Source organism: Chelonoidis abingdonii, chromosome 8 (assembly GCF_003597395.2).
Source record: "Chelonoidis abingdonii isolate Lonesome George chromosome 8, CheloAbing_2.0, whole genome shotgun sequence".
NCBI lineage: Eukaryota > Metazoa > Chordata > Testudines > Testudinidae > Chelonoidis > Chelonoidis abingdonii.
In genome coordinates, this window is record NC_133776.1 from 92,603,768 (window position 1) to 92,620,794 (window position 17,027).

General features: G+C 49.5%; 1 protein-coding gene across 3 annotated transcripts in view; it reads right to left on the bottom strand.

Moving 5' to 3' along the window:
• The window catches only part of ATP1B4 (ATPase Na+/K+ transporting family member beta 4), a 39,797-nt gene that overhangs the window by 16,259 nt on the left and 6,511 nt on the right, over positions 1 to 17,027 (bottom strand). Inside the window, exons 1-3 of one of the 3 annotated variants that reach the window (XM_032767059.2) lie at positions 8,270 to 8,431; positions 7,832 to 7,896; positions 1,906 to 2,068 (exon numbers count right to left, since the gene is read on the bottom strand). In XM_032767059.2, the coding sequence (XP_032622950.1) occupies positions 1,906 to 2,068; positions 7,832 to 7,894 (226 nt within the window). In that variant the 5' untranslated portion in view covers positions 7,895 to 7,896; positions 8,270 to 8,431. The other 2 variants (XM_032767061.2, XM_075068842.1) reach the window with 2 other exon arrangements.

A 17,027-nucleotide genomic window follows, 5' to 3' on the forward strand; every position in this document is an offset into this window, starting at 1 on the left:
CAGGGAAAAATTGGTGGGTACTCTGCACCCATATGCTACACAGTCTGTTCCACATTGTATTTAGCTGTGACACCTCCCAGAGCTCTGTGTAAACTTGAAAGCTTGTCTGTCTCAGCAACAGAAGTGGGCCCATAAAAACTATTACCTCATCTACCTTGTCCCGCTAATATCCCAGGACTGACAGGGCCACAGAAACACTATGATGATCATTGACTAACCACAAAAGCAATGAGGATCTGGTGGCACCTTAAAGACTAACAGATTTACACCCAAATAAATCTGTTAGTCTTTAAGGTGCCACTAGACTCCTCATTGCTTTTGTGGATACAGACTAATGTGGCTACCCCTCTGATACTTGACTAACCACAGACTCTTTGGCACTCTGCACATTGCCTGGGTAGCTTTTGCAGCTTCTGTAAATCACTCCCTGTTTTCTCTTGCTTCAGCTGATTTCCCACAACAGGTCTCTTGGCTTATATGAAGCCACTCACTGTGGACTTTGCAGGAGACGCTGAAAACTTGACAGAAGCAAACACGTTGCAAGGCTTGTCGGCTCATTACTGTTGCCAAATGCTCAGTGCTGCCAAAATGTCTGTCTTTTGCTTGTTTGAATGCAGTGCCGGCATCACATTGTCTGGGCTGATTTTACTCCTTTGGAAATTGACTAAGAACATGATTGTCCGTATTGCCAGATGAAAGGAAGGGAGTATGGGGCTGAGACAGAAGCTCAAGCCATGGAGCATGTGCAGGGCCAAATCCTGCTTCAGTTACACCAGTGCAACTCATCCGCACCTGACTAGGATCTCATTTACTCTGACTTTTAGACCAGTATAACTCCATTAACTTCACTGGCACTACATGTGACTTACACTAGTGTAGGCTCAGACGGAGACCCATTGACGTCCACCGGGATGCATGGATATTGCAGGGCAGAACTTTGGTTCACTCTAAGTAAAATCACTCAGTACTCGGACATCTGCAGTACATGCTCTCTGTTATGAGTCCTAGATTTACTGTATGGTAACCAGGGCTGCAGATTTGTCACGGCATTTTTTATCAAAAATCATGGAACAGTCATTGGAAATTTACTAAAAGTGATGAGTTAGGAGCAACTGGGTATGAAAATTTAGCTATGGCTTTTTAACAATAATATACAGAAATCCTTCTTCCACTGCCTCCTCCTCCTCGCCCTGCCAGGGGGACACTGACCATCTGTAGCAGCACTCTCTGTTCCGCCACTGCAAAAATCCCAGCCTGGTGAGGAGGGCTTGCAGCACCTCTCAATCACATTTTGCCCAGCCACCCTGCACCCCGGGTGACAAAGGGCAGCCAGGCCAAACCTGAGTGGCACCACAACCCCAGGCACCAGGCTGCAACACCCAGTGGAGAGCTGGGCCCAGCTCCATGCAATAAGAGCCACCATTGTGGGGTGAGTCGGCGCAGGGTGGGCCTGCTCTCCAACTCCCCTCCCACTGGAGGTCTCCCCTCTGCACTAGGCCTGCAATCCACCTAGAACCATCCTGCCGCCCACTGTTGGGTCACAACCCACCGTTTGGGAAACTGCTTTATTAAAACCCCAGACACAAAGAAAAGTCATGGACCAGCAGAAAAATCACAGTATCTGTGATATTTTTACCACCATGGCAAACATACAGCCATAATGTCAGTATAATATTTCTAGCACAGGAGAAAAAACAGGGGTAGCTTCCTAATGGCTCCATGTTCTATGGGCACATTCACTGCGAGCATTTTATAGTTGTTTACTGAACTATGTGTGTATGGGTCCTTTAAAAGGTCTAGGATTTAGATTACATATACTCTGCTGGGCCATAGCAGGGAAATTCTCAGACAAGTGAAGAAAGAAAAAAAGAAAGAAAGAAAAATTAATTCAGCCATTTAACCTACCCCAGCTCTGAGCTGTTCTTCCCATACATTCTCTCTTCTCTGAATTCCACAGAAAAGTTTTCATTTCTTGAATTACATCTGCCAACGTTTTCTTCCCCATCTTTTCCTTGTGCTTTTCCTGCTCGTCTTCAGAGTGCTGTGCTCCCTCTTCATCCTTGTTTTCCTAGAATAGTTACAGAACACAACCACCCGCCCCCCAAAATGAGTATCTCATTGGCCAAAAATAAACGCAAGACTACTTAATATCTGGAGATGTTTCAAATTTCCATTTCCTATCCCCATCATCTCGCCTGTGTTATGGAGAGGCCCTTTTTTGGCTGTCGTGGTTTATAATCATTTAGATCCCAGGATTTATTTTCCCAGGACAAATATGGCTCTGCACTCACACTGCACACGAGCCTCTCATCCTGGTTCTCCCCTTTGTTCACAGTGAGTCTTCGTTTCTAACCCATGTGAACATGATGAAAAGAAGCATTATTCCTACACCTCTCATATGCACCTCTGAGGTGAGTACAGCCTTTCCCGTGCTGTGATACGCATCAGGAGGCGATGCTGTTAAACAAAGTCTTCCAACTTCTTTTTCTTAACATGCTTCTTTTTCTGTTGGCCCCTTACTGAAACTTAGGGGGGGGGGTTTGGTTGGCCATCTCCCAGTACCAGAAGAAAGGCAAAGGGGGAAATCAGGAGCCTAAGATTGACAGTCCTCAGGGGCAATGAGTAGAGGCCAGCGCTCCAGGTCAGCCTGATTGACAGGGAAAGCAGATTAATGAGGGAGTCAGGAGGCTGGGGGTCCTGCCCTCCATGTGGCAGCTGCGTGGGCCAGAGCTCAGCAGAGTTGGGGAGCAGGGCCACGCTGGCCAGAGCCGGAGGGGTCAGAAGAGCAGCCCAGAGCGCTGGTGGCAGAGCAGCAGCAGCAGCGCTGAGGCAAAGTGGAGCTGGATCTGGAGCTGTCAGGAGCCGGGTGGAGTGAACAGCTGGGGGGAGCAAAGGGGGACCCTGGCAGCAGACCTAGTGCAGGGAGATGCAACCAGGCAAGAGGCCTGGCCAGACTTGGTGGGGGGATCATAACCCTGATGCGGGGGGGCTGATGCTGGGAAGAAGGATCTCGCCATCTAGAGCCTGAGAGCATGTGGCCACCGCCTGAGCAAGTGTCCAACCCGCAGCATCCCTGCAGCACAGCCAGGGCCTGGGAAGGTGGTTTGGGACATGTGAGGAACAGACTGTGAACTGCCCTGACATTCTGGAGACAGCTGCTTCCCCGAGTGGGGTTATGTGTATTCCTTTAACCTTTCCCATTGTTTCCTTGTTTTTTTTAATTGGTTGTTCTTTAATAAATTATATATTGCCCTGAATTATATGTAACGATCAGTGGATCAGGGAAGCATCCAGAATGGAGAGGGCACCCCAGAGGGGGACACTCTATCCCTGTCCTAAGTGACCACAACAGAGTAGGGGTCGAGCCCCCCTGGAATCCTGGGCCCAGCCTTGTCAGGGTTATACAGGAGAGAGGAAGGGAAGCTCAGGCAGGTCTCTGGGTAAAAGGAGTGGGATTATTTCGCTAGCCACTTCCACTGGGGTACTGCATAAGCTAGGAAAGTTCTGCACAATAGTGGGGCCGTTCCCCCACTTACACTAGATTGAAGAGCCCATTATTCAACATTTGTTCCTCATGTAGATATTTACAGACTGTAATCAAGTCACCCCATAATCTTCCCTTTGTTAAGCTAAATTGAGCTCTATGAGTCTATTACTTTGGGTACATCTACATTGCTAGAAAACCCCTGCGGCACCAAGTCTCCAAGCCCGGGTCAATTGACTTGAGCTCATACGTCTCAGGCTCTAAGGCTAAAAATTGCAGTGCACATGTCTGGGCTTGAGCTGGAGTTGGGCTCTGAGACCCTCCCCATCACGGGGATTCAAAGCCCAGGTTCCAGTCCAAGCCCAAAGGGCCTGGCTCTGTTGACTGCAGGGGAACTTGATCCATTTACATCAGAGGAGAATTTGGCCTCTGATGCATGAAAGGGTTTTGTGGTTTGGCAAGTGGGGAGACAAATAAACAGGGACATAGTGTTTGATCACCGCAGCCTCCCCTCGTCAGCGGCTTCATCCAGCATTCCCTGGGCGCTCAGCACCCTCAGCTCCCATTGACTGCAGTAGGAGTTTAGGGGCTTAGCAACTGCAAGGTCAAGCCCCATCCTCAGAACCAAAAGAGAGAGACACAATCCAAATGTAACCCAGATGCATGCAGGAGATATACTGCTCCTTTAACAGGGAGCGCTCAGCTGCCCTGGCAATTCCCTCTTCTCTGGGAGGATGCAGGGAGTGCTGGGAGGCTGGAGCTGGCCTGAGCACACCCCTCTTGTGCTGCTGCTGTATAAACTCCCTGACCAGTAGGAGGGGGCTGAGAGTTGCCTGTGGAAGTTCTTGACCTGGCAGTCTGGTGTGCATGTTCCCAGGAGACTGTAAGGAGGTTGTGTGCAAGGAAGCCAGAGGACTGGGAACCTGTTGGTGTTTGAAGGTATGGTATGTTATTTGATGCAAGTGAGGTGGTAATAAAACAGGCTTTAAATCAACCCCTTCTCTCACCCTCATCACTGCTGGTATCTGAATGAGGCAGAGGTGGAGAGTGCAGCCAGATTGGGGAAGTATTTAAAACCCCCCATGTCTCTAAAATCAAACAAAACAAAGTTCACAGTGGCGTGAGGTGGGGAAGGGATGTCTGATCCTGCTCACCCGGCCCTCACTGGGGTAAGCGAGGCAGATTCTGGAGCAGGGTGCATAACTGACCATGGCAGTGGGACCAGATGAATTAATGCATTTGAACTAAGGAACTGGCAAACATTCCTGATTACAAAGAAGGCAGTGTTCCAAAGGAGAACAGAGGAGTGAGGCAGGAAGCAACAAAAGCAGGGCCCACTGAGAGCTTTAAAAGTTGTATGTAAATCCTTTAAGATCAGGAAAATAGTGTGCTATTGATATGTCTACAAACTACGAGCAGTGTGTTATTTATTCATCAGTAGTAGTACAGTAACACCTAGATGCCCCAAATAAAATCAGAGGCCCACTGTGCTAGGGGCTGTACATACATGTAGTGAGAGACAGTCCAAGCCCTGAAGAACTTGCAATAAAGAGGATGAGAAACAGAGAGGGGAAGGGACAGTGGGAGAACCAGAAATAGAACCCAGGTCTTCGGACTTCTGGTCCAGTGGATTGGGAGCCTTCTCTGTGATCCCCTTGGGAACTCAGGGCCAGAGATGGGCTCAGCTCAAAACCATGAATGTGAAACTGTCCCTGCCCCCGCCAGCTCCCCTGAGCTTTGGGGAAGCTCAGATCTGGATCCAAACTTGGTGGAGTGGGCCCATCGCTGCTTAGAACTACAAGGGCTAGAGGGTAGGCTCTGGAGCATTGATGGGCTAATGACAGGCTATTGTGAGGCTCACACACTGAGTCACTCTTGTTTCTTTTCTAGCACAAGGGCAGCAAATCTATCCAGCTGGACAATAATTTGAAAGGTAGCACAGCCTAGTGGCTAGGGCCCTGAACTGGGATTCAGGATAGCTGGGTTCTGTTCTCAATTCAGCTCCTAACCCACTGCATGACCTAGAATGAGTCACCTCAATTCTCTGTACCTCAGTTTCCCTTCCTACCAGTTGTCTGTCTTCTCTGTTTATACTGTAAGGCATTCAGGGTGGGACTGTCTCTTACTATGTGTGTGCTTAGCACAACTGCGCCCTGATCTCATTTGGGGTCTCTAGGGGCTACCATAACACAAATAGTAATAACAATTTTACCCCTATTTTAAGACACTGCACATGAAACGTGGAGTAGCACTAAGTCTCCCCTGAAAGGATGATCTTTGTATTTGTATTGACGAGTCCCTGCCAGCCCAGTCATTAGCATCTGTAATGATGGGAATGAAATCAACATCCTCTGCAGGGGAACTATGGAAGCCAGCCAGGGCCACCATTTTTACAGTATCTGGTTTTCTGTCCCGCTCGGCACAATTTGTACTATGCAGGTGAGGCAAAGGGAGTGAAAAGCAGCCACTGTGGGCTGTCCTGATCTAGAGGAGTCCCCAGTGGACATGGACCCAGCATAGCTAGCTCCTAGGCCTGTCACTGGGCAGCCAGCCCCCGTACAGTGCTGTATCAGGACAGCGAGAGGAACTGCATACTGCATGCTGCCAGTCCCCAGCTGGCAGATGGTCCCTTGGGGATGACTGCCGGTTGGTGGAGTTTAGAACAGTCCCCAGGCTGCTCTAAATTCCCCCAGAGCCAGGCCTGGCACAGATCCAACTAGAAAGCCAAGGGGTCAGAATGGCCCAATCGCTTTGCTCAGTGCAGCAGAGAATTAGAACAATCGAGTGTATTCATGGTCTAAGCACAAATGCCCTAATTCTGGGCTGTGTTCTGGCCCCTTCACCACTGACAGCATACACGGGCTATAAACCAGCCAGATCTTCCCACCAGGAAACACCTCAAGAGGGTAGAGTAGCATAGGGCATGCCCCTGGGGTAGTGTGTGGTGCAGGATCCAAGGCTGTGTTGGGCTGGGGAGGAAGGTGCTCTTGATATTCTGGGAGGCCAGTGGATCCTTTAGGGGTTGTTTCATCCAGGGCAGATATTAGGGCATCCCCTGGGGCTGCTTTCATGTATGCTGGGAGCCAAACTTGCCCATGGCATCCCCAGAACCTGGAGGTGAATGGTGGCCAGAAGACATCCTGCTCTCTTCCTGCATGCTATGATAGGATCCGCTTGGCCAAAGCCCAGAATGCAGGTTCCCATCTCACCGCAGCGCTGCAGGCCTGTTTTCCCTCGGAAGTGGCATAATGCATTTCCTCAGGGAACTAGGCATGTGCGTAGGTTAAACTGACAGCACCCCGCACACCCCAGCAGAGAGAGACTTACCCAGGGAGCTCTGCCGGGACAGCTGATCCATCCAAACTGTGTTGCCCTGGGAAAGGCTGCCAGTCATTTACATAATCCCTTTGGTCTCCCCTAGGACAGTTTGTACTCTGATGTATCATGTGTGTCTGGGTTACATTGTGTCAGATACTCTCAGATGAGTCCCTCCTGTTTAGATCAGTACTTTGCTGTGTGAACCCACAGAGATTCAGCATGGAATATGACTTATGGGGCTCAGCCCAGATGTCCCCATCTATGTATCCAAATCTCAGCTGCTGGGGCGTTCTACCTCCCCTCTCCCTGTTAATTCCTCCTGCTGGGAAGCAATTGTATAAGACAAACATCTGTGGTACATTAAAACTGGGACATTCAGGGCTAGATTTTCATCTCAGTGACACCCGGGTACATCTGGACCACAGTGGAGCTGGAGCAATATCCTGGTCCTAGCAACATTAAGAAGAGTTTTCCCATTCATTTCAGTGGCCCTTACACTGGATTGACTCTGGTCAGATCAGCTCAGAATCTGCCTTTCTGTGTCTCCTTAAAACCCAATTTTTTAAGCAGAGCTGGAAGAAGTGATGGTCAAACAGAAATGGACCCAGGCTCATTGTTCTAAGTGAAATCATTTTGGCTTATTCAGGCTGAGACTGTTTTGTGCCCCAAACCCTGGGGGCACTTGTCTTGTTTCCGTGGTCTATTCTCTCTCCTCCCCACCCTGGCCTGTTGGTTCTCCATTGAAAAGGACTAACCCCATCCCGGTCGCAGCAGGAAAAGCTTGGCTTGTTTGCGTTTTGCAGTCCTGTTTGCCCATGTGGCTCGCCTCCCCGACTCCCCTTCCAGCAGGAGGTCACTATAGATCAATGATGAGTGCCTGCACTCTGCACCAGGGCACAGGAGCGAGAGCGATCCATAAGGAAAAGTCACTATATTTGTCACCCTCAGACATGAAATGGGATCCCCCTTTTGCAACCCTCCCCTTCCTCATTTCTATAAGGGGCCGTTTGCAGCCCCCAAAAGACTCACCAGCTTCTGGTGGTAGATGTCACGCTGGCCTTCCGTGCCTCTGAAGGTGGCATTCATTTCCATGGCTTTGTGTAAAATGCAGAGAAATGGAACAATTAGTATCGTCAAAAGCCACGTCTGGGGTTAACGGTACAAACTGCTCTCCGTACAGTACGCCCACCCCAGTACAGTGAGTGCGCTCCCATCACTTATTCCAACTAACCAACAAAGGGAAGGCACACAGAAAGCTGGCTCAGCCCTTAAATTAAACGCAAACGATGAGAGACCTCTGCTTATTCTCTCTGGGCAGGAGCCAGCAGGACCAGCTGGCACCTGCGGCTTTTTTGGATGTTTGAGAGGGAATCAAAAAATAACTCTTTCATCGGAAGGCTGAGCTCATGCAACAGGATCCTGTACAACATTTAAGGTTCTCTTCCACCTAGAGTCGTTTGCACTTACAACACAGTCAGCTGCACAGGACTCCCCAATAAGATAACCACTTAGGAAGCAGGTCACCGTTCCCTTGGTCTTTGGAGGCTAGGAATCGCTTGATTAACAAGTTAGCAGGCTGTGACTTAGTGGCTGAACGTATATGTCAATGTGTGCTTGTCAGTCATGGTGAGTCCTGGGTGAATGCTTGCAAAGTCTCTTCTGTGGCTGGAGGTTCTATATTTATCACTTTGAATCAAGAGGGGCTGCAGCTAGGACTCTGCAGTGTCAGTTTCCCAGAGATATATAACTCCAAGAGTCAGTCCTGACCAGCTAGAGAAACTTGGCAGAAACAGCCAAGAATGCCAGGCAGCCCTACTGGGTTTCTAATTATGTCATGTGATCCCACTAGGCTAGATAGATGAACATGTTACTTTCACAGCTTCGTGGGTTATTGGCATGACACACTGCTCCACCTGAACGAGCTGTTTGCAGCAATGGAAATCATCACTTTCAGTGGAATCAGCACTAATCAAGAATGGTGCACGTTGGGACTAATTCATTGGCAGCTTAAGCAGTGGTGTATATTATCCCTGGTGACACATGAGATGGAAAATGGGATTGGAGTGTGTGTCAGAGGTAAAGGATTGTGATTTGGACTATTTGGTGTTCTGTGGGTGTGTGAACTGGCACACTTGGGGACGGATTCTGCTCTTGAGTATGCACTGATGTAAATGTGGAGTGACTCCATTGTCAGGTGAGTTTACACTGGTATAAGAGATCAAAATTTGCCCTAAAGGGGCAGCACTGGGAAGATTTTGCCCCAACAGGCTTCCTATGCACCGGGGTGCCCGTTTTGCACCACTTGTAAAGTTAGTGTCTGATGCTTCCTGCAGCGTGCTGGCCCGCTCCGCAGGCTGGTGTAGATGAGGAGAGCCATGGCCTATCCTTCCTCATTTAGCCACCTGCTTTCCCAGGGTTTGGGACAGTGACCAGCCCCTAAGCAAATGGGCCCCAGGATTGCTGTTGTGTGCTGACCCTGAACAGCTGAGCCAGGGACACTCCCAACCAGGCCCTGTGAATTCTCAATGATCTCTATATTGGCACGTTTCTTCCTGGGCCGGCTGCATGTCTCTGGGGGAGAAAGCCCCAACTCGTTTCATGTCAGGGGAACTATTTCCTACCCAGGGCTTTAGGTGAAGCCTTTCAGGCAAATCCGCTGACTAACCCAGTCTGTCAGTGCTCTCTAGAATGTTATCTATGTCTAGACTGTATGGGCCACGCAGCCCCACTCAAGCCAATGGGATCCCAGGACACTGGGAAAGGGGGAAACATTCTGACTTATTTCTAGCACTTTCTGTGGGCATGAGGAAACCACAAGTATCGCCCAAGGCCTTGGCAATGAGCATCCAGCAGTGAAGGAACATGGACTCCAGGCTCCACCTGGTAGCAGAGCACATGGGCTCACAGCACAGCACAGTGTTTGGAAGGGGACCTGGCTTTAGAACACCCAAGTGGTTGGAGCTGTTTGGATCTGGGGGTTTGGTTTGGTCCCTTAGATAAGGAGAGGCCATCTACAGAATTCAGATCCAGAGCGGGGGGTTTGGACACACAGGAATTCAGGGGTGTGGGCATGTGGGGAACCAGTTCATCTCCATGTTCTATTAATGAGACACTTTCCCCCTTTTTCACACATTCTTTGGCTTTTCATTGCAGCTGGAACCTCCAGCTCTCTCCAGCCCAGCCTGACTCCTCACAGGCAGCGATGGGGCTTCTCTGTGCTTCAGAGTCAGGCTTTGCATGGCTTGGTTTTCAGCCGTCTGATGGGCGCAGCAAACTCCTATCAGTCTGCTCTTAATGGCCCATCCTTTGATCTGAGAACAAGGGGCTGGTACATATAAGAATTCCTAAAGGGAAAAATGACATTGCCCAGCTGATAGCCTCTGAAGCTCATTGCCACAGGAAACATCTGGGCCATGTTCTGCCCTGGTGTAATCATCGACCTCAAGAGAGTTGCGTTTGCTTACCTGCAGCTGAATATAGCCTGCTCTGGCTGTGGCTGAATTTTCAACATGTCTGAGGGCCTGGCTCATAGTCTCTCATGCCCATTGCACCCTGGGGTGGCCCAGGGCCTCAGCTGGTGTCAAGGGCTGTGGCTACACTGACTTCAGTGGTGCCACCTTGATTTACACCAGTTGAGGATCTGGCCCTTTGCCATTAGTGGAGTTGACCCAGACTTACACTGGTGTAAGTGGGAGAAGAAGCAAACCTTGTGTCTGAACAAATGCAATTATCATTCTGGCCTGTAGCTGTGTAAGCTCAGATAAGAGTCACTACTTAGGGTGGAAACTTTCTAGGGCTGGGACGGTCTGTTCTTGTTCATACAGCACCTTGCACAATGGGGCCATGGTCCCCGATTGGAATTCCCAGCTGCTACCATAGCAATAAATAATAATAATTGATCTCATTCTTGGGGCACAAACCGATCCCCTGCAGGCCATTATACTGGCCTGCATAAATGTCTGTGTGGTATGTAGGAGAGGAGGGATGCTCTGAGGTCTCAGGTTCTGACCCTTATCAGAGGCCGGGAAGCAGAGTATTGTTTCAAAGCTCTGATAATCCAATGTGACAAATCCTTTTGTTCTGCTCGGCTTTTGTAAATGTCTCTGGGGAGGTGTTTCGTCAATGACGTGCACATGCATCTGGTTACTTTTCTTTATCATTCTGCATTGAATAACCCCGCTCTGGTGCGGGATGGACAGAAGGAGAAAGAGGAAGAGAATATTTTGTCCGATCTCCACACAGAGACAAACACAGCCCCTCCCTGGTGACGCTGGGTGACTTTCACGCCAGTTGCTCCTGTTCATTTTCCATTCCCAGGCTGCTGTTTCAGCAAAACCCAGCCAATACTTGCAGCTGAAGCATTACATATTTTCAGCGCATCTGAGAGAAGAGAGTCCAGCTCAGGGTTAAATAAACATCTCCTGGGTGCAGACAGACAGCAAGGAGGGAATGCAACATCCTCCTGGGGCGGCGGGAGATGAATGGCTGTTCTGAGAAAGGAAGGCAGGGTCTTTCTGGTCTAAAACACTACAGCAATAGCAGGTCCAGGTCCTCCACTTGAACAAGTGCCTCCAGCTTCCCTTAAATACTTTCTGGGCATCCTTCTCAGGTGAGAAATAAAGTTATAGATAACTGCCAGCAGTTGCTGAGTAGTGACCGGCAGGGAGCACCCAGTGAAGTCCATAGCAGGTAGGGGTGCTCAGCACCTCTGGAAACGGGTACCAAGGCAAGGCTTTCCGGTTCAGTGTGCATTCTCAGTGAATTCAGTGAACCTTGGGAAGGGCCCTGCAAAATCCTCAGTGCTTCTGAAATGCTGAGTTCCCCTCTGCTGTGCACCCCAAGCAGGGCTTCTGCTAGCCACCAGGACCTGAGAGTCTGAACTCCTGTGGCCCTCAGGGACATAGGTGGCGAGTTATATGGGCTCGAGGTGCCCAGGCTTCAGGAATATTCAGGGCCGGGTGCCCTACTCCAGCAATATTTGGAGCTGGGTCTCTCCCCCGCCCGGCCCTGGCCCCCGCGGGTCTTCCCCCACCTCCCTGCCCCGCCGCGTCCCTGCCTGGAGCGGGTCCCAGCCTCCGCCTTCCACCCTTCCCTCTGCGTCCCCCCTCCGCCACGTCCCTGCCTGCTCGCAGATCCGCTCCCGGCAGAACTGCTGTCTGCTGCCCCAGGGTCCTAGCGCCTGCCATCCGCTAATGGCAAGGCAGTGTGCCCTTACTTTGCTCTTCTGCCCTAGCCCTGAGCCTCTCCAACGCCCCAAACCCTCATCCTCAGCCCCAACCCTCATCCCCCTGCACCCTAATCCTTATCCCCAGCCAGAGCCCTCATCCCCCCGCACCCTGAGCCTCTGCCCCAGCTCTGAGCCCCCCGCATCATGAACCCCTCATCCTCAGCCCCAACCCTCATTCCCCTGCAGCCTGATCCTCTGCCCCAGCGTGCACCACCTCCCCCTTCCTACACCCCCCCAGCCAAGCCTGCACCCAAACTCCATCCCCAAGCCTGCACCCTTCATCCCCTCCTGCACACCCACCCCCTGCCCTAGCCCAGAGCCTGCACCCAGCACCCAAACTCCTTCCCAAAGCCTGCACCCCTCCTGCACCCTAATCCCCAGCCCAGGACCTGCACCCCAGACCTCCCCCCTGAAACCCCACCCAGAGCCTTAGGCAGATAGAGGCGGAGTTTGAGAGGGCGGAGATGGGGGGGCACAGTTGGAGAGGCGGGTTCTGGGCACCACCAAAATTTCTACAAACTTCCCTCCCATGCTCAGGGAGGGATTTGCCCGACTGAATATTGTTGAATCAGGCCCCTGGTGGTGACTGTAGCCCTATGTGTCCTTCTCTTTCCCAGGACATCCAGCCTGCCTGCTAAAGCACACCCCCGCCCCCCAATCCTCCATCTCTGGCCCCAGCTGCTGCCCAACAGGGAGTGAATTTCCCAACTGTCTCCTCCATTCTGCTCTTGGAAAGTTGCCCTTTGGCTCCCCCTCCTGGCCTCTCAGTCTAAATGTGTGTGTGGGAGAGGGCGGGTAATGGAACTGGGTGCAGGGGGGCAGCATCGGAAAAATCAGCAGGGGAAGGGGCCAGGATAAGAGGCAGGATGGGGCCTCCCTCCCATGTGTTACTTTGCAGTGGGACCAACAAACCCTGGGGCCAACCCTGCTCTTACACTGGCTGTTTGGGAGAAGCACAAAAACTCACCATGTTCGAGGCACAAGGGGCCTTTGTTTTACCCATTGCTGACCCTGCACTTCCTGTTGTTCCCATGTGTCAATCTGTTACACCCAGCCTGGTCTTTCGCTAGTATCAGTGTAGGTGGGACCCCCCACAGTCCAGTTCATCTAAGGGGAACAGTTCCCCTCACCAGAAGGTCGGCATGTGTTAATGTTCATTGGAAGACTCTGACCTTTGCATTTTGTAACTTTTCGAGCACCAGCTTTCTCTCTTCACTCAGTAGAAGCTGAGCATTAGGAACAGATCCAATGAATGTGTTTTCCGAAACAGCAACGGGATTAATTTCTTTTCACTGGCTGAAATACACTTTGTCTCCAAAATAAGTACCTGCTTTGCACTTACACCCGCCTTTCATCCGAGAAGTCAAAGTGTTTTACAAGCAATTATTAAACCGCTTGGGGAGGCGTTGTTATCCCTGTTTTACAGATACAGAGAGGTTAAAAGACTTGATGGCAAAATGAGTGAGTGGTAAAATTCAGAATGAGATACTTAAATTCAATCTGATTAGTTTATTCAGGAGAGGGGAAAGAGGTGACTTGTTCACAGTTCCTACCTGGCGAGATTTTTGCAAGTACAAAGTTCTTTATAATCTAGCAGAGATAGAACAAGATCCATTAGAAATAAGCTTTTTAATAGTGAGTGTAATAAGCCTTTGGCACAACTCAAATAGGGATGTGGTGCATGCTCCATTACTTGCAGTTTTTAAATCAAGACTGGATCTCTTTCGAGCAATTGGGAGATAAAAGTGCCAAGAGTGACTAAGGGTATGGCTATACTTGCAGCTGTACAGCACTGCCGCAGGAGCGCTTTGAAGTGCGAGTGTGGTCACGGCGCCAGCGCTGGGGGCTAGCTCTCCCAGCGCTGCAGGTACTCTGCCTCCCTGTGGGGATTAGCTTACAGTGCTGGGAGCCGCGCTCCCAGTGCTGGGGCACTATTTACACTGGCACTTTACAGCACTGTAACTTGCTGCGCTCAGGGGGGTGTTTTTTCACACCTCTGAGCAAGAAAGTTGCAGCATTGTAAAGCGCCAGTGTAGCCAAGGCCTAAGTGACTTAGGAGCCTAAATAATATTTTCAGGTCACTTAGGAGCCTACGTCTCATTGAAAGTCAAGGGGACGTTGGTCAGGTCTACACAGGAGTGCTTTCCCCGTGTAGGTAGACCAACTAACATAGCTCTGCTGGCAGAAGTCTGTAGTGTAGATCTAGCCTTAGGCTCCTAAGTGCTTCAGTCACTTTTGAAAATGAGTCTTGGCCAGGTTTACCCTACAAAGTTTTGCTGCTGTAGCTATGTCAGTTAGGAGTGTGAAAAAATCACCCCCAGCTGACACAGCTATGCCGGGAACACCTCCCTGGTAGATGTGGCTTGTATCAGGGAGGCGGGTGAACTATATTCCTTTTGCCAGTATAAGCTGCGTCTCCACTAGGGCCTTTGCCACTATCCCTGAACTGATGTATAGCTCTACCTGCAAAGCCTCTGTAATGTAGACTAGCCCTTAGGCTCTGAAGTCACAAAGGGTATGTCTACTTGTTAAAAAAATGACCTGTAGCAGCAAGTCTCAGAGCCTGGGACAAATGAATAGGGCTCGCAGGGCTCACGCTTCTGAGCTAGCAGTGTAGCCATTCGGGCTTGGTCTGGAGCACAGGCTCGGAGACCCACCCCCAGGTTTTGGAGCCCACGCTCTTACCTGAGTGGAAATGTCTGCACTGCTATATTAGCCTTGTAATGTGAGCCCAAATTAGTTGACCTGGGCTCTTGGACTCACAGCCATCGGTCTTCTTCTACAATGTACCCTAAGGACTTTTGAAAACTTTACCCCTAGTCTACCTCAACCAGAAGATACAGGCTTGAGGCAGCAATTACTGGGCGAGGTTGTGTGTCTAGTGTTACACAGGAGACCAGATTAGATCATCATGGTGATCCCTTCTGGCCTTAACATATGTGAATGGATCTCCTGACTCCCAGTCTTGTGCCTTAGCCATTAGACCTGGGATCTCAAGCTCAAATCACCACGAGGGCCACGTGAGGACTAGTACATTGGCCCGAGGGCCGCATCACAGAAACCTTTTCATACAACAGTGCAAAATGATAGTCAAAAATGAAAAAAAAATGAGGAGTAATATAGTCTGCTATTAAAAGTCAATGTTCACTTTTTAAAAACTGTAACGCAAAGAGGGGTTTTCATAAAATATAAACACCTGTAACTATTCCTTACGTGGTCAGTAACTCTGATGATCTACACTAACAGTCTATCAACATAGCTGTAATGGCAGGAACTATTCATACAAAATACTTTGCCACTTTTAACAAACATTCTTCCCAACTACTCACAGCAGAGAACCAGACATGCTGAACTTCATATCTCAGACGGTTGGTCTAGTCCATGAGGCCCCACCCTTCCCTGCCCCCATTCCAACTCCTTCCCCAGAGTCCCCACCCCAACTCTGCCCCCTCCCTGCCCCTATTCCAACCTCGTCCCCAAATCCCTGCCCTGGCCCCGCCTCCTCCCCTGAGAGAGACTTATGAAGATACTTAACTGTGCACTCCAGGGGTAGGGGGCGGAGCTGATGTAAATTGTCAGAGATCCATTGATGTGCATAGAACTATAACGATTCCCACCAGCTGAGCATCACCTGGCAGTAGTCCATTTATTTTGCTGGCATTCCGCACAGTGTGCAAATTTCAGTTCACAAGTAAATGTTTGCAGGATCATGCTTTGACTATGAAAATGACGGGGCTAGGGGGAAGGTGGGATGAACCAGCTGCTTCCTTATTTTATGACATTCTCATGCATGTGTGTGATCTAAGTCAACAAGCACAGGGCTTTGCTGGGTATTGAGAACTTTTTATCACACTGTGGAATGCTATACTTGTTTTATTTTAGTCAATGCCTAATAAACACATCAAAATAGGTTCAGCCGGCATGTATTGTATTAGGAATTGTACAGGTTGCTTATAAAAACTTTAGAAATCAGTGTGTCTTTAGAGTAGTCCAAGAATATACTGTGTTTTCCTAAGCAATTTTATAGGCTATGTCTACATTTAGAATGCTACAGCAGCATAGATACGTCAGTGTAGATACTCACTACGGTGATGGGAGGGGTTCCATCATGACTGTAGTTAATCCACCTCCCTGAGGTAGCTAAGATGATGGAAGAATTCTTTCATTGACCTAGCACTGCTGGGTGTTAGGTTGGCATAGCTACATCTCTCAGGGGTGTGGATTTGATGCTGCAGTGAGTTTCCAGTGTAGACCAGCCCATAATATAACCTAGTAATGTGAATGCCTTAATGTTTCATCTAAAGGGGAAAACGCATGTTTTTAAACACAGCACACTCCTGTAGAATGTTTAAAAATTGCACCTCACTGCCTGCCAAAGTTGTTACGGTCCAATCCTGCCAGATGCTGAACATCCTTGATTCAAATGGATTTTAATGGGAGTTGAGGACACTCTGCACCTGGGCTGGACCAAGGTTACCTTGCAGGAAACCAATGCTCTGCCCACCCTCAGTTCTGAAGCCAAACACTCACACAGCTAGTTGTGGGATGTGTAGGAAAGACATCCCTAATATGAGAGTAAGATAATATTATTCACTAATGTAATCCAGTACACTATACTTTAAACCACAGTGCAGTTTAAAATGCAGTACAGAGGATTGCAGCTCTAACATGATAGGTTTGCAGTTCAGTGTGCTACAGTACACTTTGTAGATCCATTAAAAACCTTCCCAGAGTCAAGAAATCTAATTGCAAAGAGCTAGATGAGGCATATGTGATAGATAATTTTTTCCTTGAATAGGCTCCACCTCCACTGGGATTTGCAGAAGAATATTACACTGCACTCTGCAATTATTTGCCTGACATTAGTAACAGAGTCACGTAGAGTCAAACAACCATCACTTTTTTGCAATTCTGTTTTTCTCCTGTGCATTCCCCGCACTGCAGTGATGGAGGGGTTTCTGCCTTTGCATTGTTTATCATCTAGAGAAGAATAGGCAA